This window comes from Lytechinus pictus, chromosome 10, assembly GCF_037042905.1.
Source record: "Lytechinus pictus isolate F3 Inbred chromosome 10, Lp3.0, whole genome shotgun sequence".
Classification (NCBI taxonomy): Eukaryota; Metazoa; Echinodermata; class Echinoidea; order Temnopleuroida; family Toxopneustidae; genus Lytechinus; species Lytechinus pictus.
The window spans coordinates 26,275,769-26,303,435 of NC_087254.1; the positions used below are offsets into that span (position 1 = coordinate 26,275,769).

The window sequence follows — 27,667 nt, forward strand, 5'->3', positions numbered from 1 at the left end:
ATATTTGTTGGCTTCAGTTGTAGGCCATGGGCCGAACGATGAAAAGTGCTTTAGTTTTGACATTTTGCTTCAGTTGACCTTGAGGTTTTTCTTTTAAATTGAAAAAAAAAGTAAAAAAATACATTGATTTGGAAATGGCTTGTTCCTGCAGTCAACTCGCTGCAGTTAGTTAACAATTTGACAAAATTTGAAACTTTTTAACCCGAATTGGAGGATAATTCTGCTACGAAAGAGGCTGTTACGTTGTCTTACGCTAGCCAATCAGAGAGCGAAAATGGCATTATCTAATGACTCGGACCGAAAAGGACAAAAGAAGGTGAAATGTTTAATGCATTGTGAGTCAGTTTCTGGAAAAGCAACGTATTTTACCAAACATAGTTGGCAAAAGTTCATCGAGTCCACAAAGAAATGGTGTATTTTCGACTGCTCACAGGGGCAAATTGCTCGAGATTTTCTTCGTTCGCACCACATCTCCCGGACGATCTCTCCGAGCTTCCTTTCCCTGAAGATTCTGGCAAAGGTCATCACCGGTATTAAGTTGGCCATGTGTGCTGTGTTTGCCAGCTGTGCATGTGTGGTTGGCAAGTGAATATGAACTGATGATGTACTGTAGTGATGAAGGCGGATTGGAAGGAAAGTTTAGCATGAATGTTTTGAAATAGAATAAGTTTGCTAGTTAGAATGTACTAATGACAGGAAAATATGTAGATTTTGTTCCGTCAAGAAAATTTGTTATTGTAGAGTCTATTTGTAAATTGTTTGAGAGTTAACTCAGCGCGTGGCGCCATCATCATCAAATCTTTAAAATAAATTTTAATCGAAGCCAGGGTACGTTTTTCAAATGGCATCAATTAGAAAGTAGACCTAGATCTAGACTATGGACCTAGTTCAGGGACCGCAAAACGGTTTTCAAAGTGGGCATGGTGGGGGGGGGGTGGGACCTGACCATGCAAAAATCATAATATGGTAATTTTTACGATTTTGTACAGTTTTGGAAACAAGTGGGGGGACTGAAGCCCCCCCCCCTTCTGCGGCCCCTGTCATGCCTGTAGTTCATGAAACTGTATTAGGGATCTACTTAATATCCTGCTTGAATTGAATTTGATGAGAGATGACCAAGGTCAAGTAGGGTCAATGAACTTAGACCATGTTGTTGGGGGAATCGGTATCAAAATCTTAACCGAAGGTTACAACTTACATGTAGAATCCACATGTATTTTTCATCATGTGAATTGTGTTTTTTGTATGATTTTTCTTTATAGGCCTAGTCGTTTTCAAAGTCATCACTGCTGCTATTGAATGGCATAATGCAGGCTAGACTGCCAGGCATGGCATTGGCGCTCCAATTGTTATAGCTTTAGGCCTACTGTTTTTCCTAATTTTTTGTACAAAGAATTAAACCTAATAGACCGTATGTTCTCTTTCTTTCTCTATCTGTTGAGTAACTCCCGCAGAACTCAGCAAAGCAGCTTTTTCGTCGCATCAACGCCATGCTGGCATATAACCAATCATACAGAACATTTTACGTAGATCTTTTAAGTTAATCAGTCATTGTAGCTGACTGGTATAGATGTCACAAATTACTCTTGGGGCTTTTTCACTTAAAATGGAGATAAAGGCAGAGCTGGGATTTGAACTCACAACCTTTCAATCATGAGTCCAATGCTCTAACCACTAGAACACAAGGTAGTGAGAAAGACATCTGGCAGAAGAGCCAGGGGGATCAAAGTTACTCTCATGTTCAGGAATTGTATTATCTGAAGAATCATTTTAGACTGAGCTTTCTGTTTGTATTGGAAATTTACTATCAATTTTACAGTAATTACTGTGCAGCATTTCATGATGACATTTTCTGTGTTAAAGTTCCAAGGCTCCACACTAACCATTTTCTACTGGTCCAACATGTTCATGTTGGACCAGTAAATATCCAGGTTTTCCATTTTTTACTAGCCTGAACCTAAAATTTACTGGTCTCCCAAAATAAAGAAACCATGAAAAAGACTTGAGTTTATTTTACTGTCTTTTATTGCCTTTATTGCCCCCCCCCCAAAAAAAAAAAACATACAAACATTCCCCCCCCAAAAAAAAAAAAAAATTCTTGAGCCATTTCTCAATTTTGGAGAGCCACTTTTTTTAGGATGCCAGAGTCTTTTTTATAATGTACAAAAGAGGAGAAAATATAATTTGTATCAATTTGATATATTTTTGCTATTTTCTGAAAAATTACTGGCCCGACAGCAATTTGTACAGGTCTGGGATCGTTGGACTTTTTATTTCTGCGATTTTTTCTTGCTTTCCATACTGCAGAGGCTTTACCTTAAATCTTAGGTGACAATTCTACATGTGTATTGTGCATACATATATGTGTGAGACGTCTACAAAACAATCTTTTTTAGTGTTTATTTCTAACCAGCTGCCTTGAGGGGGGAGTGAGGATTAGAAGGTTTTGTCAATGGCCTTCTTGTCGATGTTGAGTTGATGACAGCGTCACTCAGGTGATTCCACTCAATTATAGTAGATGGGAAGAACAAGTTCCCGTATTGTTCAGTTCGTGCTTTCCATTCAATGACATCTCCATCCACAGACTCTCCAGCTTGTAGCCTGTATGCCTTGTGATTCGGAAGTTTAATTCTTGAGCAATCTCTGATCCATAGGTTTCAGATACAAGGAATTTAGCTTCCAGGGCATACACATACTTCATAGTTTGACAGTAGGTGTTTGCTATCACAAACAACTTGTTCTGTGTTCTCTACAATTTTTAAATGTCTTTCAAGACAACTCCTCCTGCTTCTATTTGTTTTCTGGCATAGTCTTTTTCAAAGGGACCATCATCAGGATCATCATCACCGTCATCATTATCACTGGTACTTGTATCGACCTTTGACCTTTTCTTGACATCTCCCTGGGTCAGTAAGAAAGCCATGCCCTTGAATAATGTCTTGTTCTTTGGTTTTGGACCTACTACCACCTCCTTAGTCCTAGGGCTGGAAGGAGCACTAGCCTTCGCAGCGGCTAAAGTGAGGCTCTTTGCTGGGCTGCTGGTCGTTGATGCGGAGGGGATCTGCATACGAGGTGATCGTCGAACACCAATCCCTTGCTTACTGAGATCGGGACTGGATACAACTGTTGTAGCCTTTCGCTAACTGCATAGCTTTCTTCTTTGGTGAGACAGTGCCCTCTATCGGTTGTTTGTCATCAGCTTTTCTCTTTACTTCTGACCGAGTTATAGCAGAGGATTGGAGGCACGTACTACTTTAATAGGTGTTCTCACGAAACCATCACCGCCAGGAGCACAAATTCTGCTATTTTTACAACAACATAGTGGCTGATTTAATAGAAAAAAGAGAGAAAGTGGACATCAAACTAATTTATTTCTTATCGCTGACAAAGCTTCACACATCATGTGATCATACATGTATCTTAGCATTGGTGGAAGAGTAATGTTCAGTGGAGGACTACCTTAAGTGTAAGGCCTTGATAGGGAAATATCACGCTGAAGCACCAAATACGGCAAAGATGAGGCAAAGATGAAGATCACTTCATGTTTGCAGTCGGGAAACGATGGACAGATTCGTTTGGTGCTTGCGGCAGTGTCCCTGGGAATGGGAATCGACAACCCAGCAGTTCATGAAGTTCTTCACTTTGGTTGCCCCTATGACTAAGAATCTTACACCCAGGAAATTGGCAGGGCTTCAAGAGATTAAAGAGATGGTCATGCCACCATGTTTGTGAATGCCTATGACACCTTGAGAAAGCATGTTACAAAAGAAATGAAGGCATTTTGCCTTAATAAAACAGAGTGCAGGAGAAAAATGCTTTCAAGGCACTTCTCTTCAGACAACGTTGCCGATATTACCCAAAAGCACAAATGCTGTGATGTGTGTGCTGACTCCTGCAACTGTGGATCAGTTGATTGCCAAAGTAAGCCTACTTGTATAAGCACTCCTTCTTCATCTACAAGCTTACATGTAGGAGCTGCATCAGGAGCAATTAATGATCATGATTTTTCTGAGGATTTGCACAATAATGAATTTATCTCTTCTGAAACCAGGGCCTCAATCAAAGAGACATATCAAATGAATCCCTGATCCTCAACACAATAAATGTATCACTGTTTGTGGGTAAAAATGACCTCATGCAGCATTTATCATCACACCAAGTCGAACAAGTAATAAAACATTGTCATTTGATAAAGGACCAGAGATCCTTGGAATACTACTGTTCCAGACTGACCTCAAAACAAGCTCAGAATATTTTAGAAGTTTTGTCAGGACATGTGGAGTGGGTACACACGCCCAATATGCCTGACCACTCAGAATTGCCAGTGCTTGAGAAACCATTGACTTTTGACTCTTCTTCAGAACTAAGCTTCAGCCTTCCTGATGATGAAAGCGATCCAAAGAGTTGCTGAGATGGCCACTTACTGATTTCGATGGATAGGAAGTGGTAAGTTGAAACATGCTAAATATCATAAAAATTCATCAAATAATCTAATATAGACCTAAATAAAAAGAAATTAATATCAATTGAAAACCACAGAAGTACCTACATGGGGCTCTGGGCGATTTCGCCCCAGAAATCACTCAAAAGAGCGCTCCTAAGGCTGCAATTTAGACCCTTAACTCGAGTGAAGGGTTTGCCCAGCAGACTCGGTAGACGAGTTCCAACCTATCAGTGGCAGGATTTCCTCTCCCCCTACTTCAAACCTGTGCCTGACATCAAAAGTTTTAGTTTTAGTTATATTTGCCACAAGAAATGCAAACCCAGAATATCTTTAAAGGTTAAAATCTATACAAATATTCTTTATTTTTTAATTAATACCAGTATTTGTTCAAATTCTGAAGAAAATATTGCACTAAAAATAAATTCTGATTTTAACATCATTACACTAAATTGCTTTTCCAGATGAGAATTATGAGATAGAATATTGTGTAATGGTTCTATAATGTTATGTTGTTTTCAGTATTTTGTGCTGCATTGTAGATTTTGTACGCTGTACTTTTTTCCCCTTTATTTTGTACTTTATCAGTGCTCTATTGTTTCTGTCTGTATTAGATTAACAGATTCTCATCCCAGTAGCCAGCTTTAAATGATATCTACCACTCAAGCCAAAGAAATGGGGAGTAAAATTCTTTGTCATTACTGACTCAACATGATTCTGCCTTGATTAGAATCGTTACACAGGGAAGGACCCCAACATTCCAGCCAATGGAGAATAATGACATCACAACTTGTGAAGGAGCTGTCACTTTCGTAAGCTGGGTCAAGTCGCACAATCTACATAGATGATTTCTATTTCTTTCGTCCCCTTGATTATTTGACAACCTGAGAGAAAAAACTTGGGAGCTTGTGGCACTGCTTGCATCAACAGGAGAGGAATTCAAGTAGAGCTAAGGTCTGCTAGTGCAAGCCAAAAACATGACACACCAGTATTGCAAGGGCCAGTTAGCGGCTACTTCCTGGTATGACACCAAGCAAGTTACAATGCTATCATCAGTTCAAGGCACAAAATGATTATAAGAGAGTTCATGACAGATGATGTGCAACAGGTGTATGGTGTAGAAATCTGCTGCAGTTGATAGCTACAAGAAAGTGGGTAGTGTTTATTTTCTTGACTAGCAGTAGAATCTTGCAAGCGCAAGAGCCATGGACGCACCATTTGGGAGGATACCTTTACCATTTGAGACGACCTTGAAGTAACACTGCTGTTCTTGTGCCTGTTTTGATAACCTGTTACCTACTGGAACCAGGTGGTACAAAGACACTGAGAATGACAGTAATCGGTACTCAGCATGTCAGACTGCTATCTTCATATGAAGACCTACCTCTGGCCAAGGCTGCTGAAGCAGAAGCAATACACTGATTACTTTGCATAATGCTTAAGATGCCCTGAAGGTTGCAAGATGATTTCCTGTCTGGCCCAGGAGTTTCAAGGTGTTGTAGAGTGACATCTGCCGTGAAGCATCTTCCTTGACTGCATTCCTTCCTTGCCTGACCACCCTCAATGGATTTCTTCTGCATTCATTTTGCCCACCTCTGTCTCTGCACTCTGCTTTTTGATGCTGTAATTGAAGGATGTAAGATGGGATGTATTTTCAAAATTCAGAATAAATAAATATCACTAGCTTGTTTACAATAAAAGAATGCATGATACATTTGACACTGCTGATTTGTAAATGGTGGATTCTGTTCTGCAACTTGCCATTGAAATGCAAACAACAAAGTCATTAATATTATATATCCTGTTTACAAGATGTACATTTGATATTTCAAGATTTGCATGGTGGTAAGAATGTGAAGGGAGATCCATGTTTACCATGAAATCAGTCTTGAAGAGAATGATTGGGTGGCTGAATGAAATCGTGAAAAGGAATAAGTGGAAAATGATGTGCAAGATAGTGGTTGGTATTAAAGACAGAGTAGATAATTTCTCAGAAAAATTGAGTCCTAAACAGGCCAAATAGAGGGCGAGAAAGAAAAAAGTTATATGGAAAGAGAGAGGAAGAAAGAGTTATAGAAAGACATTATAAATAACGAAACACAAAAATCAGTATTTATAAATAATGAAAAACAAATAATCATTATTTATATAAAAAAAAATAATAATAATCATTATTTATAAATAATGGAATGTCGAACTATTATTATTCACAAATAATGAAGTATTACTTGGAATTATATATGAATAATTAGAAATGTTATTTTTTATAATAGTAATTATTTACAAAAATGTAAATAATATATAAATAATAGCTATTATTTAATGAATTATGATTATTGTTCTATATAATATTGGTACAATCGGCGCCTCATACACATTGAGACATTTATTTCCTTGAACATGTCATACCATATGTGAATTCAACAAGAGTCTTATTAACCTCTCTCATCCATTGTTTATGATCATCATCTGGATCTTATGGTTGCCAGGTAAGGTGGAGCCAGCAAGGGTTGGTGACTCTGCCCCAAAGGAAGAGAGATGGATGTGTGTGCATGAGAGACTCCATTTCTCAAGCAGAGCCTTGAGACTCCTATCAGAGCTGTTGAATTGATCAAAACATACAGTTTCAAATTTTTCCTGGGGGACATATGGCAAAGATCATGAGTAACTATCTACTTCCTTAAAGTACGTGTACCTTTGTCAAATGTCAGAGCTGCATCTTTTGCGCAGGATTCCCGCAAGCGACCTTTCATTACCGATTCTCACACTTCATTGAGAAGACATTGGGGAATGCAGGCAAGCCGCTATGAAAAGAAGTGCCTTTATATTGGGGTTCCTGCTAAGAGACAAGGCAAAGACTATTTGACAAGGCACCTTTAAACTCTTTACCCTCTATATTCAACTCGCATATCAGGGGCCCGTATCATAAAGGACTTGCAACTGTTGTAACTTTGCCATAATGGCAATCACTATGGTAACAGGGCTCTGCAGCCAATCAGAATCAAGGTTACCATGGTAGTTACCATAATGACAAAGTTACACAGTTGCAAGTCCTTTATGAAATGGGCCCCAGATCATGAGTACACATGTCCTGCAATGCATTTAATTTTATAACAAGCATACAATTTCTGGCAAATGCATGGCATTGAAGACAGCCAGTGTCCATTCAACTGCTTTGTCGACACTGTTTACACTGATATTTTGAGGGGAAAAAATGATTAAAAAAAAATACTTTAGCAATATTTTGATGCACAAAATGACCTCTCATACAATAGGAAATCCCAAAATAATTAACGGAAACAAATGTACACCAGTTTTGTACAACTTGTAACTTAATTGCACATATACAAGCATACGTTATTAGTGACTTGCCCATTAATAGAGAAAATCAGAACTTTCTCCTATTAATTCCTTTCAATTCTAATAGCTTATATAGGCCTATATATATATATACATGTATATATATATATATATACACACACACAGACATATACATTGGCATGCAAGTAGAAAATGATACAAAGTTGCACTTGAAAACAATAAGAGCATAAAATAATGAAAAGATGGGAAGTCTCTTCAGAAGTAGGGGAGATTGGGATTAGTTGGAACATTTTTGACAAAATGGCTGTAAAGTCCATATAGATTTTATTCAAGAAACAATATACACTGTATAAGATTAAAGCATATATCTACATGTAAGGGATACAAATGTACCCATAACAGTAGTATTTATATGATGGTTACCGTACTGAAAAAAAAATCCACCTTGAACAGGGGGAACTTTGAATAAAAGAAGTCTATTCAGAAGTAACATGGGGTACTTTGAATAAAAGATAGGTATTCATGTTATGTGATGATAAGACATATCTCACATATTCAATATTATATCAATACTTAATCAATACTTCTACAGGAAGTATACCAACTCCAACTTTCTTAAGAAAGTATTACTCATTCTTCTTCCAGCTAAACTTCTGACACACACACATTTTATGGGTTTCTTATTCACTACATTTCATGTTCTCCCTAAAAGGTCAACTCCCTAAATTCAGAGTAAAGTTATAACGTACAGATTTTTTGGGTCAAGCATCCAAGGTTGACCAACACCTGTTTGGTTGTAAAGAGTCTGGACCAGACCAATATAAAAGCGGTTCAATTCTGAACCAAATCAGATTGCAGAATAGAGATTTACGGAATAGAGTTTAGAGCTACAGAAAAGTATACTACATCAGTTTGCAGCATTTATAATCATCTTCAGAGTATAGTCACCATCAGACTTACTCATGTTTTTGTCATTATCATCAAGTAATTATCTTTAATTAATAAATGTATAAATGAACTGTACATCCTTAAGTGCTTGTCTCATTTAAGTCTGGTTGAAAGCAAAAGTGCAATATCGATCCAACGACAACACAACATTCATATGTTCCATGGAGTAGTTTGAATAACAGAAAAGTCTATTCAGAAGGATCATGGGGTACGTTGAATAACAGAAAAGTCTATTCAGAAGTATCATGGGGTACTTTAAATGAAAGAAAAGTTTATTCAGAAGTACCATGGGGTACTTTGAATGAAATAAAGTTTTTCATATGTACCATGGGTTACTTTGAATGAAAGAAAAGTCTATTCAGAAGTACCATGGGGTAGTTTGAATGAAAGAAAGGTATTCATATGTACCATGGGGTAGTTTGAATAAAAGAAAGGAATTCATATGTACCATTTGGTACTTTGAATAAAAAAGTTTTTCATATGTACCATGGGTTACTTTGAATAAAAGAAAAGTCTATTCAGAAGTACCAGGGCGTACTTTGAATAAAAAAAAGTCTTTTCAGAAGTACCATGGGGTACTTTGAATGAAAGAAAAGTCTATTCAGAAGGAAGTACTAAGGGGTACTTTGAATAAGACAAAAGTTTACTGAGATGTAACATGGGGTACTTTGAATAAAAGAAAAGTTTATTCAGAAGTACCATGGGGTACTTTGAATAAAAGAATGGTATTCATATGTACCATTGGGTACTTTGAATAAAAGAAAGGTATTCATATGTACCAGAGGTACTATGAATAAAAACAAAGTCTATTCAGAAGTACCATGGGGTACTTTGAAAAACAGACAAGTTTATTCAGAAGTACAATAGGGTACTTTGAATGAAAGAAAAGTCTACTCAGAAGTACCATGGAGTACTTTGAATGAAAGAAAGGTATTCACATGTACCATTGGGTACTTTGAATAAAAGAAAAGTTTATTCAGAAGTACCATGGGGTACTTAGAATAAAAGAAAAGTTTATTCAGAAGTACCATGGGGTACTTTGAATGAAAGAAAAGAATTCATATGTACCATGGAGTACTTTGAGTGAAAGAAAGTTATTCATATGTACCCGAGGTACTATGAATAAAAGAAAGGTATTCATATGTACCAGAGGTACTATGAATGAAAAAAAGTCTATTCAGAAGTACCATGGAGTAATTTGAATAAAAGAAAGGGATTCATATGTACCATTGGGTACTTTGAATAAAAGAAAGGGATTCATATGTACCATTGGGTACTTTGAATAAAAGAAAGGAATTCATATGTACCATTGGGTACTTTGAATAAAAGAAAGGTATTCATATGTACCATTGGGTACTTTGAATAAAAGAAAGTTATTCATATGTACCCGAGGTACTATGAATAAAAGAAAGGTATTCATATGTACCAGAGGTACTATGAATAAAAGAAAGGTATTCATATGTACCATGGGTTACTTTGAATAAAAGTATATTCAGAAGTATCATGGAGTACTTTGAATAAAAGAAAAGTCTATTCAGAAGTACAAAGGGGTACTTTGAATAAAAGAAGTCTATTCAGAAGTACAAAGGGGTACTTTGAATAAAAAAAAAGTATTTTCAGAAGTACGATGGGGTAGTTTAAAAAACAGAAAAGTTTATTCAGAAGTACCATGGGGTACTTTGAATAAAAGAAAGGAATTCATAAATACCATTTGGTACTTTGAATGAAAGAAAGTTATTCATACTACCAGAGGTACTATGAATAAAAGAAAAGTTTATTCAGAAGAACCAGGGCGTACTTTGAATTAAAAAAGTATTTTCAGAAGCAAGCACCATAGGGTACTTTGAATGAAAGAAAAGTCGATTCAGAAGGAAGTACTAGAGAATACTTTGAATAAGAGAAAGGTCTACTGAGATGTACCAAGGGGGTACTTTGAATAAAAGAAAGGTATTCATATGTACCATTGGCACTTTGAAGAAAAGAAAGTTATTCATATGTACCATGGGTTACTTTGAATAAAAGTCTATTCAGAAGTATCATGGAGTACTTTGAATAAAAGAAAAGTCTATTCAGAAGTACAAAGGGGTACTTTGAATGAAAGAAAAGTTTATTCAGAAGTACCATGGGGTACTTTGAATGAAAGAAAATAATTCATATGTACCATTTGGTACTTTGAATGAAAGAAAGTTATTCATACTACCAGAGGTACTATGAATAAAAGAAAAGTCTATTCAGAAGTACCATGGGGTACTTTGAATAAGAGAAAGGTCTACTGAGATGTACCAAGGGGGTACTTTGAATAAAAGGAAGGTATTCATATGTACCATTGGCACTTTGAAGAAAAGAAAGTTATTCATATGTACCATGGGTTACTTTGAATAATAGAAAAGTATTTTCAGAAGCACCATTTGGTACTTTGAATGAAAGAAAGTTATTCATACTACCAGAGGTACTATGAATAAAAGAAAAGTCTATTCAGAAGTACCATGGGGTACTTTGAAAAATAGAAAAGTATTTTCAGAAGCACCATAGGGTACTTTGAATGAAAGAAAAGTCGATTCAGAAGGAAGTACTAGAGAATACTTTGAATAAGAGAAAGGTCTACTGAGATGTACCAAGGGGGTACTTTGAATAAAAGAAAGTTATTCATATGTACCATTGGCACTTTGAAGAAAAGAAAGTTATTCATATGTACCATGGGTTACTTTCAATAAAAGTCTATTCAGAAGTATCATGGAGTACTTTGAATAAAAGAAAAGTTTATTCAGAAGTACCATGGGGTACTTAGAATAAAAGAAAAGTTTATTCAGAAGTACCATAGGGTACTTTGAATGAAAGAAAGGTATTCACATGTACCATTGGGTACTTTGAATAAAAGAAAAGTTTATTCAGAAGTACCATGGGGTACTTTGAATGAAAGAAAGTTATTCATCCTACCAGAGGTACTATGAATAAAAGAAAAGTCTATTCAGAAGTACCATGGGGTACTTTGAAAAATAGAAAAGTTTATTCAGAAGTACCATAGGGTACTTTGAATGAAAGAAAGGTATTCACATGTACCATTGGGTACTTTGAATAAAAGAAAAATTTATTCAGAAGTACCATGGGGTACTTAGAATAAAAGAAAAGTTTATTCAGAAGTACCATGTGGTACTTTGAATGAAAGAAAAGAATTCATATGTACCATTTGGTACTTTGAATGAAAGAAAGTTATTCATATGTACCGGAGGTACTATGAATAAAAGAAAAGTCTATTCAGAAGTACCAGAGCGTACTTTGAAAAACAGAAAAGTCTATTCAGAAGTACCATGGGGTACTTTGAAAAACAGAAAAGTCTATTCAGAAGTACCATGGGGTACTTTGAAAAACAGACAAGTTTATTCAGAAGTACCATGGGGTACTTTGAAAAACAGAAAAGTTTACTCAGAAGTACCATGGAGTACTTTGAATGAAAGAAAGGTATTCACATGTACCCGAGGTACTATGAATGAAAGAAAGGTATTCATATGTACCAGAGGTACTATGAATTTAAAAAAAGTCTATTCAGAAGTACCATGGAGTAATTTGAATAAAAGAAAGGGATTCATATGTACCATTGGGTACTTTGAATAAAAGAAAGGTATTCATATGTACCATGGGGTACTTTGAATAAAAGAAAGGGATTCATATGTACCATTGGGTACTTTGAATAAAAGAAAGGGTTTCATATGTACCATTGGGTACTTTGAATAAAAGAAAAGTATATTCAGAAGTACCAGGGCGTACTTTGAATTAAAAAAGTCTTTTCAGAAGCACCATAGGGTACTTTGAATGAAAGAAAAGTCTATTCAGAAGGAAGTACTAGAAAATACTTTGAATAGGAGAAAGGTCTACTGAGATGTACCAATGGGGTACTTTGAATAAAAGAAAGGTATTCATATGTACCATTGGGTACTTTGAAGAAAAGAAAGTTATTCATATGTACCATGGGTTACTTTGAATAAAACTCTATTCAGAAGTATCATGGAGTACTTTGAATAAAAGAAAAGTCTATTCAGAAGTACAAAGGGGTACTTTGAATAAAAGAAGTCTATTCAGAAGTACAAAGGGGTACTTTGAATAAAAGAAAAGTATTTTCAGAAGTACAATGGGGTAGTTTAAAAAACAGAAAAGTTTATTCAGAAGTACCATGGGGTACTTTGAATAAAAGAAAGGAATTCATATGTACCAGTTGGTACTTTGAATGAAAGAAAGTTATTCATACTACCAGAGGTACTATGAATAAAAGAAAAGTTTATTCTGAAGAACCGGGGCGTACTTTGAATTAAAAAAGTATTTTCAGAAGCACCATAGGGTACTTTGAATGAAAGAAAAGTCTGTTCAGAAGGAAGTACTAGAGAATACTTTGAATAAGAGAAAGGTCTACTGAGATGTACCAAGGGGGTACTTTGAATAAAAGAAAGGTATTCATATGTACCATTGGGCAATTTGAAGAAAAGAAAGTTATTCATATGTACCATGGGTTACTTTGAATAAAAGTCTATTCAGAAGTATCATGGAGTACTTTGAATAAAAGAAAAGTTCATTCAGAAGTACCATGGGGTACTTTGCATAAAGGAAAGGTATTCATATGTACCAGAGGTACTATGAATAGAAGAAAGGTATTCATATGTACCATTGGGTACTTTGAATAAAAGAAAGGTATTCATATGTACCATTGGGTACTTTGAATAAAAGAAAGGTATTCATATGTACCAGAGGTACTATGAATAAAAACAAAGTCTATTCAGAAGTACCATGGGTACTTTCAATGAAAAAAAGTCTATTCAGAAGTACCATGGAGTAATTTGAATAAAAGAAAGGGATTCATATGTACCGGGGTATTTTGAATTTAAAAAAGTCTATTCAGAAGTACCATGGGTACTTTGAATAAAAGAAAAGTCTACTCAGAAGTACCATGGAGTACTTTAAATGAAAGAAAGGTATTCATATGTACCATTGGGTACTTTGAATAAAAGAAAGGTATTCATACGTACCAGAGGTAATATGAATAACAGAAAAGTTTATTCAGAAGTACCATGGGGTACTTTGAATGAAAGAAAAGTCTACTCAGAAGTACCATGGAGTACTTTAAATGAAAGAAAGGTATTCATATGTACCATTGGGTACTTTGAATAAAAGAAAGGTATTCATACGTACCAGAGGTACTATGAATAACAGAAAAGTTCATTCAGAAGTACCATGGGGTACTTTGAATGAAAGAAAAGTCTACTCAGAAGTACCATGGAGTACTTTGAATGAAAGAAAGGTATTCACATGTACCATTGGGTACTTTGAATAAAAGAAAAGTTTATTCAGAAGTACCATGGGGTACTTAGAATAAAAGAAAAGTTTATTCAGAAGTACCATGGGGTACTTTGAATGAAAGAAAAGTCTACTCAGAAGTACCATGGAGTACTTTAAATGAAAGAAAGGTATTCATATGTACCATTGGGTACTTTGAATAAAAGAAAGGTATTCATACGTACCAGAGGTACTATGAATAACAGAAAAGTTCATTCAGAAGTACCATGGGGTACTTTGAATGAAAGAAAAGTCTATTCAGAAGGAAGTACTAGAGAATACTTTGAATAAGAGAAAGGTCTACTGAGATGTACCAATGGGGTACTTTGAATAAAAGAAAGGTATTCACAAGTATCAGAGGGTACTTTTAATAAAAGAAAAGAAAAAATTCTATTCAGAAGTACCATGAATACCAGAAGTACTTTGAAAAAAAAGTCACTTCAGATGTACCAGGGGGTAGTTTGAATGAAAGAAATGTCTATTCAGAATGAAGTACTAGGGGGTAGTTTGAATAAAAGAAAGTTTTTTTTTCAGAAGTACCTGGGGGTAGTTTGAATAAAAAGAAAAGTCTATTCAGAATGAAGTACTAGGGGGTAGTTTGAATGAAAGAAAAGTCTCTGCAATAGTATCATGGGGTACTTTGAATAAAAGAAAAGTCTATTCAGAATGAAGTACTAGGGGGTAGTTTGAATAAAAGAGTTTTTTTTCAGAAGTACCATGGTAATGTGAATGAAAGAAAGTCCTATTCAGAAGTACCAGGGGGTAGTTTGAATAAAAGAAAAGTCTCTGCAAAAGTATCATGGGGTACTTTGAATAAGTATTATAGGGTACTATTAATTAAAAGAGAAGTTTATTCAGAAGTACCAGGGGGTAATTTGAATAAAAGAAAAGTCTATTCAGAAGCATCATGGGTAGTTTGAATAAAAGAAAAGTCTTTTCAGAAGTATCATGGGTAGTTCGAATAAAAGAAAAGTATTTTCAGAAGTATCACGGGTAGTTTGAATAAAAGAAAAGTTTATTCAGAAGTACCAGTGGGTAGTTTGATTAAAAGAAAAGTCTTTTCAGAAGTACCAGGGGGTAATTTGAAAAAAAGAAAAGTCTATTCAGAAGAACCATGGGGTAGTTTGAATAAAAGAAAAGTCTATTCAGAAGCATCATGGGTAGTTTGAATAAAAGAAAAGTCTTTTCAGAAGTATCACGGGTAGTTTGAATAAAAGAAAAGTTTATTCAGAAGTACCAGTGGGTAGTTTGATTAAAAGAAAAGTCTTTTCAGAAGTACTAGGGGGTATTTTGAATAAAAAGGAAAGTCTATTCAGAAGTTCCACGGGGTATTTTGAATAAAAAGGAAAGTTTCTTTAGAAGAATCATTGCATACTTTGAAGAGAAGGGAAATCTATTCAAAAGCACCCAGGGTAAATTCATTATAGGTTTAGTTTCACTGTTTGCTTACTCACTATTGAAAGTGTATGTTCAATTATTTCAATCCTGAATTGTATGTTCTTAACAAGATAATCAATACGCCCTCATGGGAACACCATTATAGCCAGGAGAAAAGGATGGGGAAAAAAGAAATCAATAACCCCTCCCCATCATAGTCAAGACCCAGGTTCAGGTTTTTTGGAAGTATTATAAAAGAAGCACTTTTATCAAAAACACTGCGGCCATGTCAAAAGTGACTTCCTTTTCTTTTCCAGTAATGTATTTTTTTTCTTATCAGATTATCAATAGAGCATCTATGGAACAGGGGAGGGACATGTTTACACACAACGCTGGCTCCAGTCATCTGTCCCGGTTGGACTCAAACCTACAACCTTTGGTTCGAAAGGCAGATGCTTTACCGACTCAACTAACTCGCTCCCCATCTTGTTGAAAAGGACATGATGATTTCATGAAAAAGAAAGGCAACTTCATGAAAAAAACAAAAAAAACACTACCCTTACAATCAATTCAAGCGACTCACACATATTACCTTCTTTCTTGATAGGTGACCCAACACTGGCACTCTGGATTCTTGTCAATGAAATAGCGAAATGTCACCAAGACATCCTCAAAGTCTGGACTCAAAAGAAAAGAGACCCCAGATTACCGTTATCAATGGCAAGAAATAGTGCCAGTCGATATTTGATTCCAATGTTAGTCTATTATTGCCACCAAAATGTCAAAGATAACGCGATTTATCGAAGTATGAAAATTCATACATTAATACCTTCATTGTGAGCTGCAATTTTATGAGAGCAGGGAAGCAGAAAATTAAAGTAAGGCTTTCACCATTGCTTGTCCAGGAAAAGTGGGCATTGGTGTACCAACTTACAAAGTTCTGTGTTGGTTTAAGGCAATACAGATCAGCATTTGTGGTCAATAAATAGTGATTAACCTTGGAGAATCAACAAAATTTTGGTCATATTGTGTCATGTTGTATATTCAGTGCGTCCCACAAAAAACGAAACCGAGGTTTAGCAATGATTTATCATAACTTGATCACAAATACAATAGACAAATGACCTATCATTGTAAAGCTTAGAATGTCCTCTTTCAGCTGATATTACATACAAGATTTCTCATCCACGCATGAGTGAGTAAAAACAGTTTGAAGAAAGGATAGCAAAGACTCATTTGGCAGGGGGTATCAAAATTTCAAAAAGAAAATCACACGCCTAAATAGTTCAATATCTGCTCTTTATTTGATAGCTAAATTGCAGAAAATGATCAAGAAATAAGAAAGCTATGCTTCTTCAAAACAATGCCTGTATTTCCATAATTTCATGAAACATACATTTTTTTACCGGTTTCTCACCTAAGCTATCCTACGGTTAACAGAAGACTTTATGCATGGCTGATCGTCAACAAAACTGAGTGTCGAGTAAGTCTGAAAGCTATTCAGTAAAACCTCTTCATTTTATGAAATTATTGGAATTCAAGCCCTATTTCAAATAAACAGAACTTTGTTACTTCTTGACCATTTTCTGTAATTGAGGTATCAAATTAAAGAGCAGATACTGAACTTTTAAAAATATGATTTTCTGTTTGAAACTTAGATACCGCCCGCCATGTGACTTTTTTGGTTTCCTTTTCTTAAAATTGATTTTTCTCACTCATGCATGAATGAGGAATAATCTAAGTTATTTCAAATGAAAGAGGAGACTCTCAGCTCTACAATGATAGGTCATTTGTCTATTTTATTTGTGATTAAATTATGAAAAATCATCGATAAATCTCAATTTTGTTTTTTTCTGGGACGCACTGTATAGCAACATAATCATAAACCATTATCGAATAACAAATATTTTTCCAACATCGCATAATTTCAATAACAAAATATCGCCCAACACTAGCAAGAAATAAAGTTAATAAATTTAAAATCACATATTTCGCTCTTCTTTGTCGATTCATATTCCACTCAATAATCCAGTGTTACTAAGTGGTAATAGCAAACAGCAATACACTGTACAAAGGCTATGGTAGTTTTCTAGGTAGGTTTCTAGCATTGAATAAGTTAAACATAAGTTTGATTATATTTTTATAAAGTGCCAGTTAAACAAATACAAAATATTTTGATCCTACATGAAATTAAAAAGCAATTCAATCCTTTGCTACAATACATTTTAAATGAATATAGAGGAAATTAAAACATTCCTTTTTATGAAAGTATGGACTAAAATTCTTGTATTGCACGGAGTTACACCAAAGTTGGTCGGAGTTGGACATACTGGCGGGAATTACCACCTCAATAATTGGAAATGCATGGAATACTGTACAGATATTGCCTAGCTCGAGTTTGAATATAACATTTCATTTCCCTGAGAGTTATATTTTTCCCAAGGGATTATATTTTGCCTTTTTCATTTCAGCTGTCTGAAACATACCTTTTGAATCGTAAAAGCAGTCCGATGCTAGCACCACATCAACCACTGGAAGTGTTGCCATGTCTGGAGAGACACGCCCCCATGTTAGACCAATCACATTGATATCCTCCAGATGGTTGGCAATGCAGCTTCTTCGACTGTTCTCAATGCTCCTAGGCTGTCTGCAGTCATCGCTTAGGGTGACCTTCGAGCCGCATTTAGTTGCCATTATGCCAGGTAGACTGGTGCCGGCTCCAAGCTATTGGGGGGATAGAAACAATGACTAGGATTCATTGGGAATATTGTCATGTTCAGAATAATGATAATAATAGGACAGCTATATACCGTACTCTACTTAATACTTGGTATATTCAGGCTGTAGCCGATTCACCATATATAGGCACGGAATAAATCCTACCCAGAACCAATTCATCTCACCTAGGGTGTAGTGCAGCCAATGTAGCCATACATTTCCTGAAGGACATTTATAAGGTCTGAAGTAGGTTTGAAAATCCGTGAACTGGGCCCACAATAACAATGGTATATTTAGGCTTAACTTTAACTATATTGAAAACCATGTACAAAATATTAAAATTTATGGCATTATCCTGGTTTAAGTCAACATTCCATTCACTGCCATTTATTTTGTCAGCGCTGGTGACTTCATTCCACTCCCATTTACTTTGTACACAACGAGTGCACACACACAAGAAGAGAGGTGACTAATTTCACGATAGGGCCAAATTTATTATAAATATTAATCTCTGGACCAACTTCTATTCAACCACTCAATAACATCCCCTTTTGCTTACCTCCAAAACGTGCTTGTCCTGAATCCATTCCCTGTTATTAAACACATATTGAGCAAGTACTGGAGCACAGGGCCAAACATACATGCCATATGCAGGATCAATCACCTGAAAAAGACAAGACTAACATAAATACAGAATACAATGAAGGCATCACTTCGCACAATTACCTTTCAAAGATTAAATCGCCATAGCAAGGATGTTGAGTATTTATGTAGGACTGTTATTGTTTTTGTTATTGTTATAGGTTTTCTTTTGTTTAACTTCTCTTCAGCTTAAGTTCACTTCAGTTTGGTATGTCATTCAGTTCAGCTTTCAATAGATACTTGTTCTTATTCATCACATAAATCACTGTCCTGTACTTCTTTTGTCATCTTGACTTCTTTCCTGTTCAGATACTATTCACTCATTCCATCCTCACAGTCACATCTGGTACTTTTGTTTAACATTCTTCCTTGCATTATCCTCCCAGGTCATTTGCCCATCCTCATCTTAATTCTTTCTCATTGTTTATTTTCATGAATTGGGTCGCTACATTTTAGTTGGGTTCTTCCATTGGTTAACAAATAGATACAGACACATACGCTGATCCAGACAGTTCTGTGTTTACTTTATTTTCTTCCTCTCTGTTATAATTTGCTGATGCTGTTATGTTCCTTTTGCTGATTACTGAACTGACATTTTCCATAGTCAATCATATCTCCCTACACTTCTATTAAATGATGCATGTTATGAGAAGACCATGACATAGTACATATTACAGTAATTTTGGATGGATTTTTGGCAGTAACCTAATGTATAAACAAGTTGGATCACCTACCCTCCTCCCCCAAAAAAGGAATAAAATATTACACTAAACAAATGTTTTTTAAAAAATATATCAAATAAACAGCTAAAGTAGCCACTGACACAACAATAACACATACAAAAAAGAGTGTTGCTAGGACGTGCACATAATACACCCCCCCCCCCCCTGTAACGCAGAAAATGGAGTTATTGGTCAAGCAAGAAAAGTGGAAAGTGGCAACTTCAGCTTTGACCTTTTGACCTCAAAATCAATAGGCTTCCTGGGATCCATTCTAGTATCATACACACCAATTGATATGAGCCTAGGTTAAGTTAACCTAAAGTTATCGCGTTTACAAGGACTTCAGAAGGGTAAGATGAAAGTATGTCACTGTGACCTTGACCTTTGGACTTCGAAATCAACAGACTTCCTGGGATCCATGCTAATATCACACCAAATTATATGACCCTAGGTTAAGTTAAACTGAAGTTATCGCGTTTAAGAAGAGTTAACAGACAGACAGACAGATGGACACCGAGCGTGATACCGTAATACGTCCTGTCCTGTAGCCAGGCAGGTGTATAAAAATATTAAAATGCTTCAATGGGCATACAGACTGTTACTTGAAATCCTATATAAATAATACTTTAAGTTCCCAAGTGCTTCACATTGTATTATTACCTCCGTCATTGGATCCTTGCATGCCCGCACACATTGTATAAACTTTCTCCACTCCCTGGGAAGCAGTCCAACAAAAATTCCATGACTTGATTGGCTAGGCATACTACATAGGCTTTAATTTGAGTTTTATTTGTGGTTTCTTTGATCTAATGATATACCCACAGTATTTCACAGGCATGTATTAGTCCTGAATAGGACCAGCCAAACTCAAAGGCCCGAATTCATTAAGGTGGTTTTGGACACCCACGGTTTAGTCCATGGTTTATGCAGATTTCCTGTATAAATTATGCTTATTTTACCGCATATATAAAAAAATGTCCAATGCTTTTGTCACAGTGCGCCAAATTGATGCCTGTTGCCCTGGTTATCCACCCTATTTTATTCATGAGTCCACTGTTTTGAATAATGACTCCACTCTTCAAACAGTGGACTTAATGAATAAAATAGCGTATCTAACCATGGTTACAGGCGTCAATTTGGCGCACTGTGACAAAAGCGCGCACATCAGCATTGGACATTTTTTTACACGTGCCCGATACACGGTAAAATAAGCGTAATTTATACAGGAAATCTGTATAAACCATGGGTTTTCAAAACCACCTTTGTGAATTCGGGCCAAAGTGTCAAGTTTGGCTGGTACTTTTCAGGACCAATACATGTACATTCCCACAAAAGATTACATGGTGAACTACGAAACCACTACACTCTTTCATTTTTCTTCTTCTTTGCCATGGACACCTTCCCAAGTTATTAAACCAGATTATTATTATGATGAAAGTGCCACATATGTCTCTATATTTTATTCTTGCAATGATCCCTATTCCAACTTACCTCTGGAATTAGAACAGAGATGGTTTCTCCCTCGTCTTCCCATTCAAATCTCCTCACGCACTTGGGAGGCACAGACACAGTGGCTGGGGAATGTGTTTCCATGCCAAGGCCACCACCTTTTCTAGAGGACTACAGTTACCTGGGGACAATGAAGACAGATTGATGAAGAGATAATCAAAGAAATCGGTCATTGATCAAAATTAAATAACTGAAACTATCATTTGACAAAGTTTTAGATGTTAAAAAATATCCCTGAGCGGAACTTGCGCTGCTAAGCTGTTGCTAGACCGAATAGGGAAACTGTAAGTAGAAAGCTAGTGCTTTGTATTATAAATCATAATGCATTAAAATTGCTCTATGTGCTTTAAGCCCCTTTCACAATTGACATACGACCTGTTTATGACCGCCTGCAACAGTTTTTTCTTGTTGTTGCACGATCGATCTCTTGGTGTCTTGCGAGCACTCGCAGTCGTTGTAGACGATCGCACGAACTCGAGGTGGTCGTGACTGGTCGCATCTGAACTTTGAACATGTTCAAAATCCAAACGCGATAAAATACGATTGATTCACTCGCATCAGGTAGTACCATCGGTCGGGCGATCATCGTGTGAGTGTTGTTCAACGTTGTACGACTTGGTGCAAGAGGTGGCACAACTAAGTATAGTCGCATTTAGTCGACTGGAGGTCGTACAACACTTGCACATGTGCTCGAGACCTACAGAGACCAGTCTTGGGACTGGGTGCGATAATATATAGGCCATAAGACTGTTACAAGACCGATCAAAATTACGGCTTACAACATTCCACTACCGTTGCATTCGCATGTATGCGACCGTTCAGCCCCTTTCACAATTGACGTCCGACCAGTTTACGACCGCCTGCAACAGTTTTTTCTTGTTGTTGCACGATCGATCTCTTGGTGTCTTGCGAGCACTCGCAGTCGTTGTAGACGAACGCACGAACTCGAGGTGGTAGTGACTGGTCACATCTGAACTTTGAACATGTTCAAAATCCGAACGCGATCAAATACGATCGATTCACTCGCATCAGGTGGTACCCGGGGTCGTACCATCGGTCGGGCGATCATCGTGCGAGTGTTGTTCAACGTTGTACGACTTGATGCGAGAGGTGGCACAACTAAGTAGTCGCATTTACTCGACTGGAGGTCGTACAACACTTGCACATGTGCTAGCGACCTACATGTACAGAGACCTGTCTTGCGACTGGGTGCGATAATATATGGGCCATAAGACTGTTGCAAGACCGATCGCAACGGCTTACAACATTGCACTACTGTTTCTTTCGCATGTATGAGACCGTTCCACTCGCAACCCCTCGTGCAACACTCGCATGTGATCGCACGAACACAATAAGAGCATATATGCGACTTACTCGTCCAATGGGATTTACTGGTTGTTTTTGTTGTTAGACAGCGGTTGCAACTGTGAAAGCCCCTGTGCGATCGTATGAGATGAATAGCGATTGATGCCTGTTGCAGCCTGTCGCACGACCAAAAGGTCGCAGATGGTCGTACGTCAATTGTGAAAGGGGCTTTATACAGGTCTCAAAATATACACTACAAAGCCTATGTTTATAGATGTCTTTTACATGTAAATGATTTCAATGATGCACTAAACCCTGGATTGACTGAAAAACTGTTCCACAATTTTGGACCACGAAAACCAAAGCTAGCTCACCCCCTTTTTGATACAACTCTTGAAATATGTATTGAAATGTCTTATAACTCGAAGGTGCACCTTTAGATTTCACCCTAATAGCCCCCACCCCAGACATTTTTTTCAAAAAACCTGTGATACGAAATGCTTGTTATGCCATATCATAACCTTTTTCCTTCATCTAGAGCAACTTTTAACTTGCGACACGGTGTGCTTTTCCAAAGTTAATGAAATATAAATGCATGTCATAATGCTCAAAAGCACGATTTAATCATGCACAAATCAAATGCAGATTGTGTAGCCAAAATTCATCATTATTTCACTTTTACTTTAATATCAAAAGCAACTGATTTCATGTCATTTACAACTGAAATAGTGTCACTGATAATTCACATTGAAAAAAACCACTGATACATTTAGAAGTTTGAAAATAAAAATCATAATACATGTATAAGATGAGAATTTGATAAAGATCACCATTTTTATATGCATTTGATAAGTATCCCAAAAAGAGTGTCTAGACCAAAACGAGCAATTACGTTGTTGCAAATTTAAAGATTTAGGCCAAGATCTAAATTTTACTGCCAAATCCTAATTTTATGCATGATTAATGAGGCCTAGAATTATACAAATTGAATTTCAATAATTTTGCTGCAATTAACAAGATCTATTGAATTTAGGAGATCATGGGTGACATGCGTGCCAATTTTCATTGTGATCGCGTAATAGCCAAGGTCTGTGGGCAGGGGTAGGGGTACATATACCTTGGGCGAAGTTCGTGCAGGCTCCACTCCACTTCACTACCGCTACACTACGCTCCACCTCACCGAACTTCGGGACGGTGAACTCGATTGGATATTCTGAGTGACAAAGGTGGGATCAAAAAGTGGTTTATTGTAAAAATCAAAGAAAATAAATATAACGAGAAAGAAAATAGCTTAATTTCTTACTCTTCACCCGTATTTCACTCCGTGTCCATCCTCCGGTTATCCTTAAAATTTGTGATTTTGGGCCAGTATCTAATTCCTCACACGTATTATTCACAGCCGATCTCGAAACATTGCATGCGATTGGTAGCAGGTCAAACAGCATAAATATTTATATTATATTGGATGGCTCAGAAAATACCAGAAATATTCTAAGAGTTTGGGAAAATATTCCACTGATTACCAGAATATTTCTGGTATTTTCTGAGGCATCTAATGTAATATAAATATTTATGCTGTTTGACCTGCGACCGATCGCATGCGATGTTTGGAAATCGGCCGTGAATAATACGTGTGAGGAATTAGATACTGGCCCAAAATTACCAATTTTGAGGATAACCGGAGGATGGACACGGCAGGGGGACACGGAGTGACATATGGGTGAAGAGTAAGAAATTAAGCTATTTTTCTTTCTCGTTATATTTTTTTCTTTGATTTTTACAATAAACCACTTTTTGATCCCACCTTTGTCACTCGGAATATCCGATCGAGTTCACCATCCCGAAGTTCAGGTAGGAGGAGCGTAGTGTAGCGGTAGTGAAGTGGAGTAGAGTCTGCACGAACTTCGCCCGAGGTAGGGTAGGGGGATCAGGGGTTGCTCCCCCCTCCAACCTATTCAACTCTAATTTATACTAGGGTTATCCCTTATATAATTTTGATGACCCTAATTTCGCATGCAATTTCAACAGAAGTCCACAGGCTCAATTGAACTGGAAAATAAGTGCAACTCAGATATCGGCGATAAACTTCAGTCATGTCAGTACTCATCGATAAATTTTAGGCAGAAAAATCAATATTTACCAGAACATTGATTATCAACAGATAAATTCTGTTTTTCATCTGATAGATCCTAGACATTTTTGTCTTTAATTCCAAGCCATTGTTTTCCTCACACTCACAGTATTTTTTTTGCGATTATAATATCAGTTTCAACATATTTTGTTCCATATCCATCCTTTGGTTAGCCTCAAAATTGGTGATTTAGAGGGTCTGAGCTCGGACCCTCATGCAATGTTATGAAATCGGCAGCGAATTATTTATACGTGTGAGGAACTGTCTCCATGTTCGCTCTAAAGTCTAAATCACCAATTTTGAGGCTAACCGGAGGATGGATATATGCCCGGGGGGGGGGGGGGGGGGGCACTCAGTATATAATGCATAGTGGGTATGTGCCGTGGAGGGGACCCCCATTTTTACACTCAAATTTCCGTTCCAAGGCATAGCATTTTTGTCTTATTGAGAAAAAGAATAAAGAAAGCCGCTCCAAAGCATAGCATTTTCTTCTTATCGAGAAAAAAAAAGAAAGATATCCGCTCCAAAGCTTCGCATATTTTTCGTTACGCCGTTCCGGTCGCATTGATCTGCTACGATGAGCCGCGATTTTGGTGAAAAGCGGCCGGAGAGCGCTGTCCGACCATCGCCTCTGCGCTAGCGCAGCCGGCGCCGTGCTAGCTCGCAGTAGCTGCATGCATGTATGCCTGTTCCATTGGGACACGCAGGCAACCCGTTCCAAGGACCCCCGTTTTCACAAACATTTGCAGTTCCGAAGTCCGTTCCGGGGACCCTCCTTTTTACAATAAGCCCGCTCCAACTCCAAGGCCCCCATTTTTTGTCTCGCCCGCGGCACACCCCTTCCACTTTTTTGGTCGAGTGCCCCCCCCCCCCCCCGGGATATATGATATGGAGTGAAATTAGGCCAGGGCCCAGGGTGTAAAGTAAGAAATTATTAATTAAGGCTTTTAAGCTTTTAGTTTTAGTTTTATTATTTTTTGATGCAGTTTCGACATCTAATTTTTTACAATAAATATGCATTTTTCCACCTTTGCCACTGGGAGTATCCGAGCGAGATCTGTACCTTGATATTCGGGTAGGACGTGGAGCGTAGTGTAGCGGTACTCCGGTGGTGAAGTGGAGGGTTTGGAGTGGAGCATGCACGAACATCAGTGGTACTGGTATATTAGTAGTGGTAGGGACCACGTGCAACGGGGCTGGCCTCGGCGGGGAAGATTTCCAACTCACGGTCACGGTCGCGACGGTGTCAGACAGCCCTCGAGTTCCACACCAACTCCAGCTCCAGAATCAAGACAACCCCAACTGTTAATACTTTAATGGACCAACAATTGTCTAGTCAAGCAACGAAGAATATACAGCGATGTACTAGTATCGTAAACTTTGGTCAGATAACTTTGTTCATAGGATGAGTGGTCAGATTCAGAGTTTGCAGCAGATATGCATATCGAATTTCCCACGCTTTGCAATATTTGGAGATAGCTAGCTAGCTAGCGCTAGCCAGCTAGCTAGCTAGCTAGCTAGAGCTAGCTCTTGATCAACGAACGTAGAGGGCAGCAACACACAAGCGTGTTGCTCTAAGGAAGGTCAACTCCGCTCGAATTTTGTGACCACTTTAAAATATAAGGTGGGGTTTTGGGAAATTTGTCGAGTTGATTTTTTTTCATTTGTTAATTTAAAATATTTTTTAATGAACAATTATTAGATCGGTTATTCTGGGTATAAATATCAAAAATATTACTTTTATTTTTAAAGAAAATATTTAGCTTAAATAATCATGATTTTGACATTTTTCCTCATTTTGGAATATTAAGCCTGTAACGAGGATACCTCATATCTCTTATTTTCTTCTGCTGAATTTCGCTGCACCACTAATAAATGCATAGACAACCACCGTAATAATCGAGGTCATTTTTCTGGCCTGGGTGCGCCGAGTCTGGGCCGGTCGCGCAGCTAGCTAGTGACGTTGATGATGCGCTGGGGCTTCAGGCGACTCGTCATAGATCTAGCAACTTAGACAATGACGTCTAATTTGCCTGGCCTGATTTGAAGTGTAATGGCTTCAGGGCTGATGTTTATCAACGATGATTGTTCAAGGTTAGATTTCAAATTTTAAATGTCATTTGACTTTTAAGTCTATAAATCTGAAATAAAGGCGCTGTATCCCCGAAATCCGGGTCTAAATTTCAACTCTGAGTCCGAGACCAATATGGCATGGACGGCGAAAAAACAACCCATGCATCGGATGCATTGCATTGGCTGCGCGCTGCGCTGCAGCTGCACTGTGATGATGGGTTCAGCGAAGAGCTCAGAGAAAATAAGGTGGTTATATTCAATCCCGAAATGCTTTGCGAGTGGTCACAAAATCGTCTCGACGCAAATCACCTAATACAGCCGTCTGGTGAAATCGCTGATAACAACAATCACCGATTTGGTAATGATTTTAGTTTCCTGAAACTTATATTTGTAAAGTTTTAAATATCAAAGTATGTTTTTATATGTATGTATATTCCTCAACATATTTTTAAAGTTATCTTTGATATTGTTGTAGTCATATTCTTTCATATTCGTTTTTTTATCGCTACTAATTTGTTGTTGTATTGGATCGGCATTTGATTTCGTTGGCATGAACAATAAAATACACGCGCAGCTCAGCTGCATGCGCGTATCGAGTTGACCTTCCTTATAGCAACACGCTTGTGTGTTGCTGCCCTCTACGTTCGTTGCTCTTGATCTTTGGATATACATATTGCATGCAAAATTGCTGCCCAGCTCGAGCTCCCTCTTGAGCTGAAATTGTTATATGATGGGGTGTCCAAACTTCGCGCACTTTTCAAAAATATTCATCAGGCTTAAATATTTTCACAAAATATTCATAATTTATACAAAACCAATTCAAGAAATAGTAACCACATTGACGGCAAGATCGTAAACTATAAAATCATGGACGAAAATGTAAAGTAGGTCAAGGGGATTCGCCGGTATCGCGATCTCAAAATTCTATTCCGATCGGCGAATGCGCGCTGTGCTGGAAAACCGTTCAGAAAAAGTGTGACCTAACTTCGCGGACCAAAGTTTTTGTGGACATTTAAACAAAAACTCAAGCTCAAAAAGTGAAATATTTATATCAGATTGATGGCAAAATGCTATAGAATCGGTTAGTACCACATTTAACTCACATTTTTGATGATTTCTGCTTGCAAAATGGTGATATCGTGATGCTTGTTGAGAATA

The 27,667-nt window shown here is 37.2% G+C and overlaps 1 protein-coding gene across 4 annotated transcripts; it reads right to left on the bottom strand.

Annotated features, from left to right (window-relative positions):
* Positions 1 to 1,385: 1,385 nt before the first annotated feature.
* On the bottom strand, positions 1,386 to 27,199 carry LOC129270393 (histone-arginine methyltransferase METTL23-like). Of its 4 annotated transcripts, XM_064105680.1 has the most exons (8): positions 27,180 to 27,199; positions 25,500 to 25,945; positions 20,983 to 21,121; positions 18,687 to 18,791; positions 17,896 to 18,133; positions 16,002 to 16,086; positions 6,851 to 7,040; positions 5,018 to 6,062 (listed from the first exon to the last, which is right to left on the bottom strand). In XM_064105680.1, exons 3-7 carry the CDS (start codon positions 21,082 to 21,084, stop codon positions 6,887 to 6,889), a joined length of 684 nt encoding a protein of 227 aa, XP_063961750.1. In that variant the 5' UTR covers positions 21,085 to 21,121; positions 25,500 to 25,945; positions 27,180 to 27,199; the 3' UTR covers positions 5,018 to 6,062; positions 6,851 to 6,886. The 4 variants fall into 4 exon arrangements, with proteins under 4 accessions (XP_063961749.1, XP_063961751.1, XP_063961750.1 ...); XM_064105679.1 differs by lacking the exon at positions 27,180 to 27,199 and having other exon boundaries at positions 1,386 to 6,062; positions 6,882 to 7,040; positions 25,500 to 25,981; XM_064105681.1 differs by lacking the exon at positions 27,180 to 27,199 and having other exon boundaries at positions 1,386 to 6,062; positions 6,882 to 7,040; positions 25,664 to 25,728.
* Positions 27,200 to 27,667: the final 468 nt, after the last annotated feature.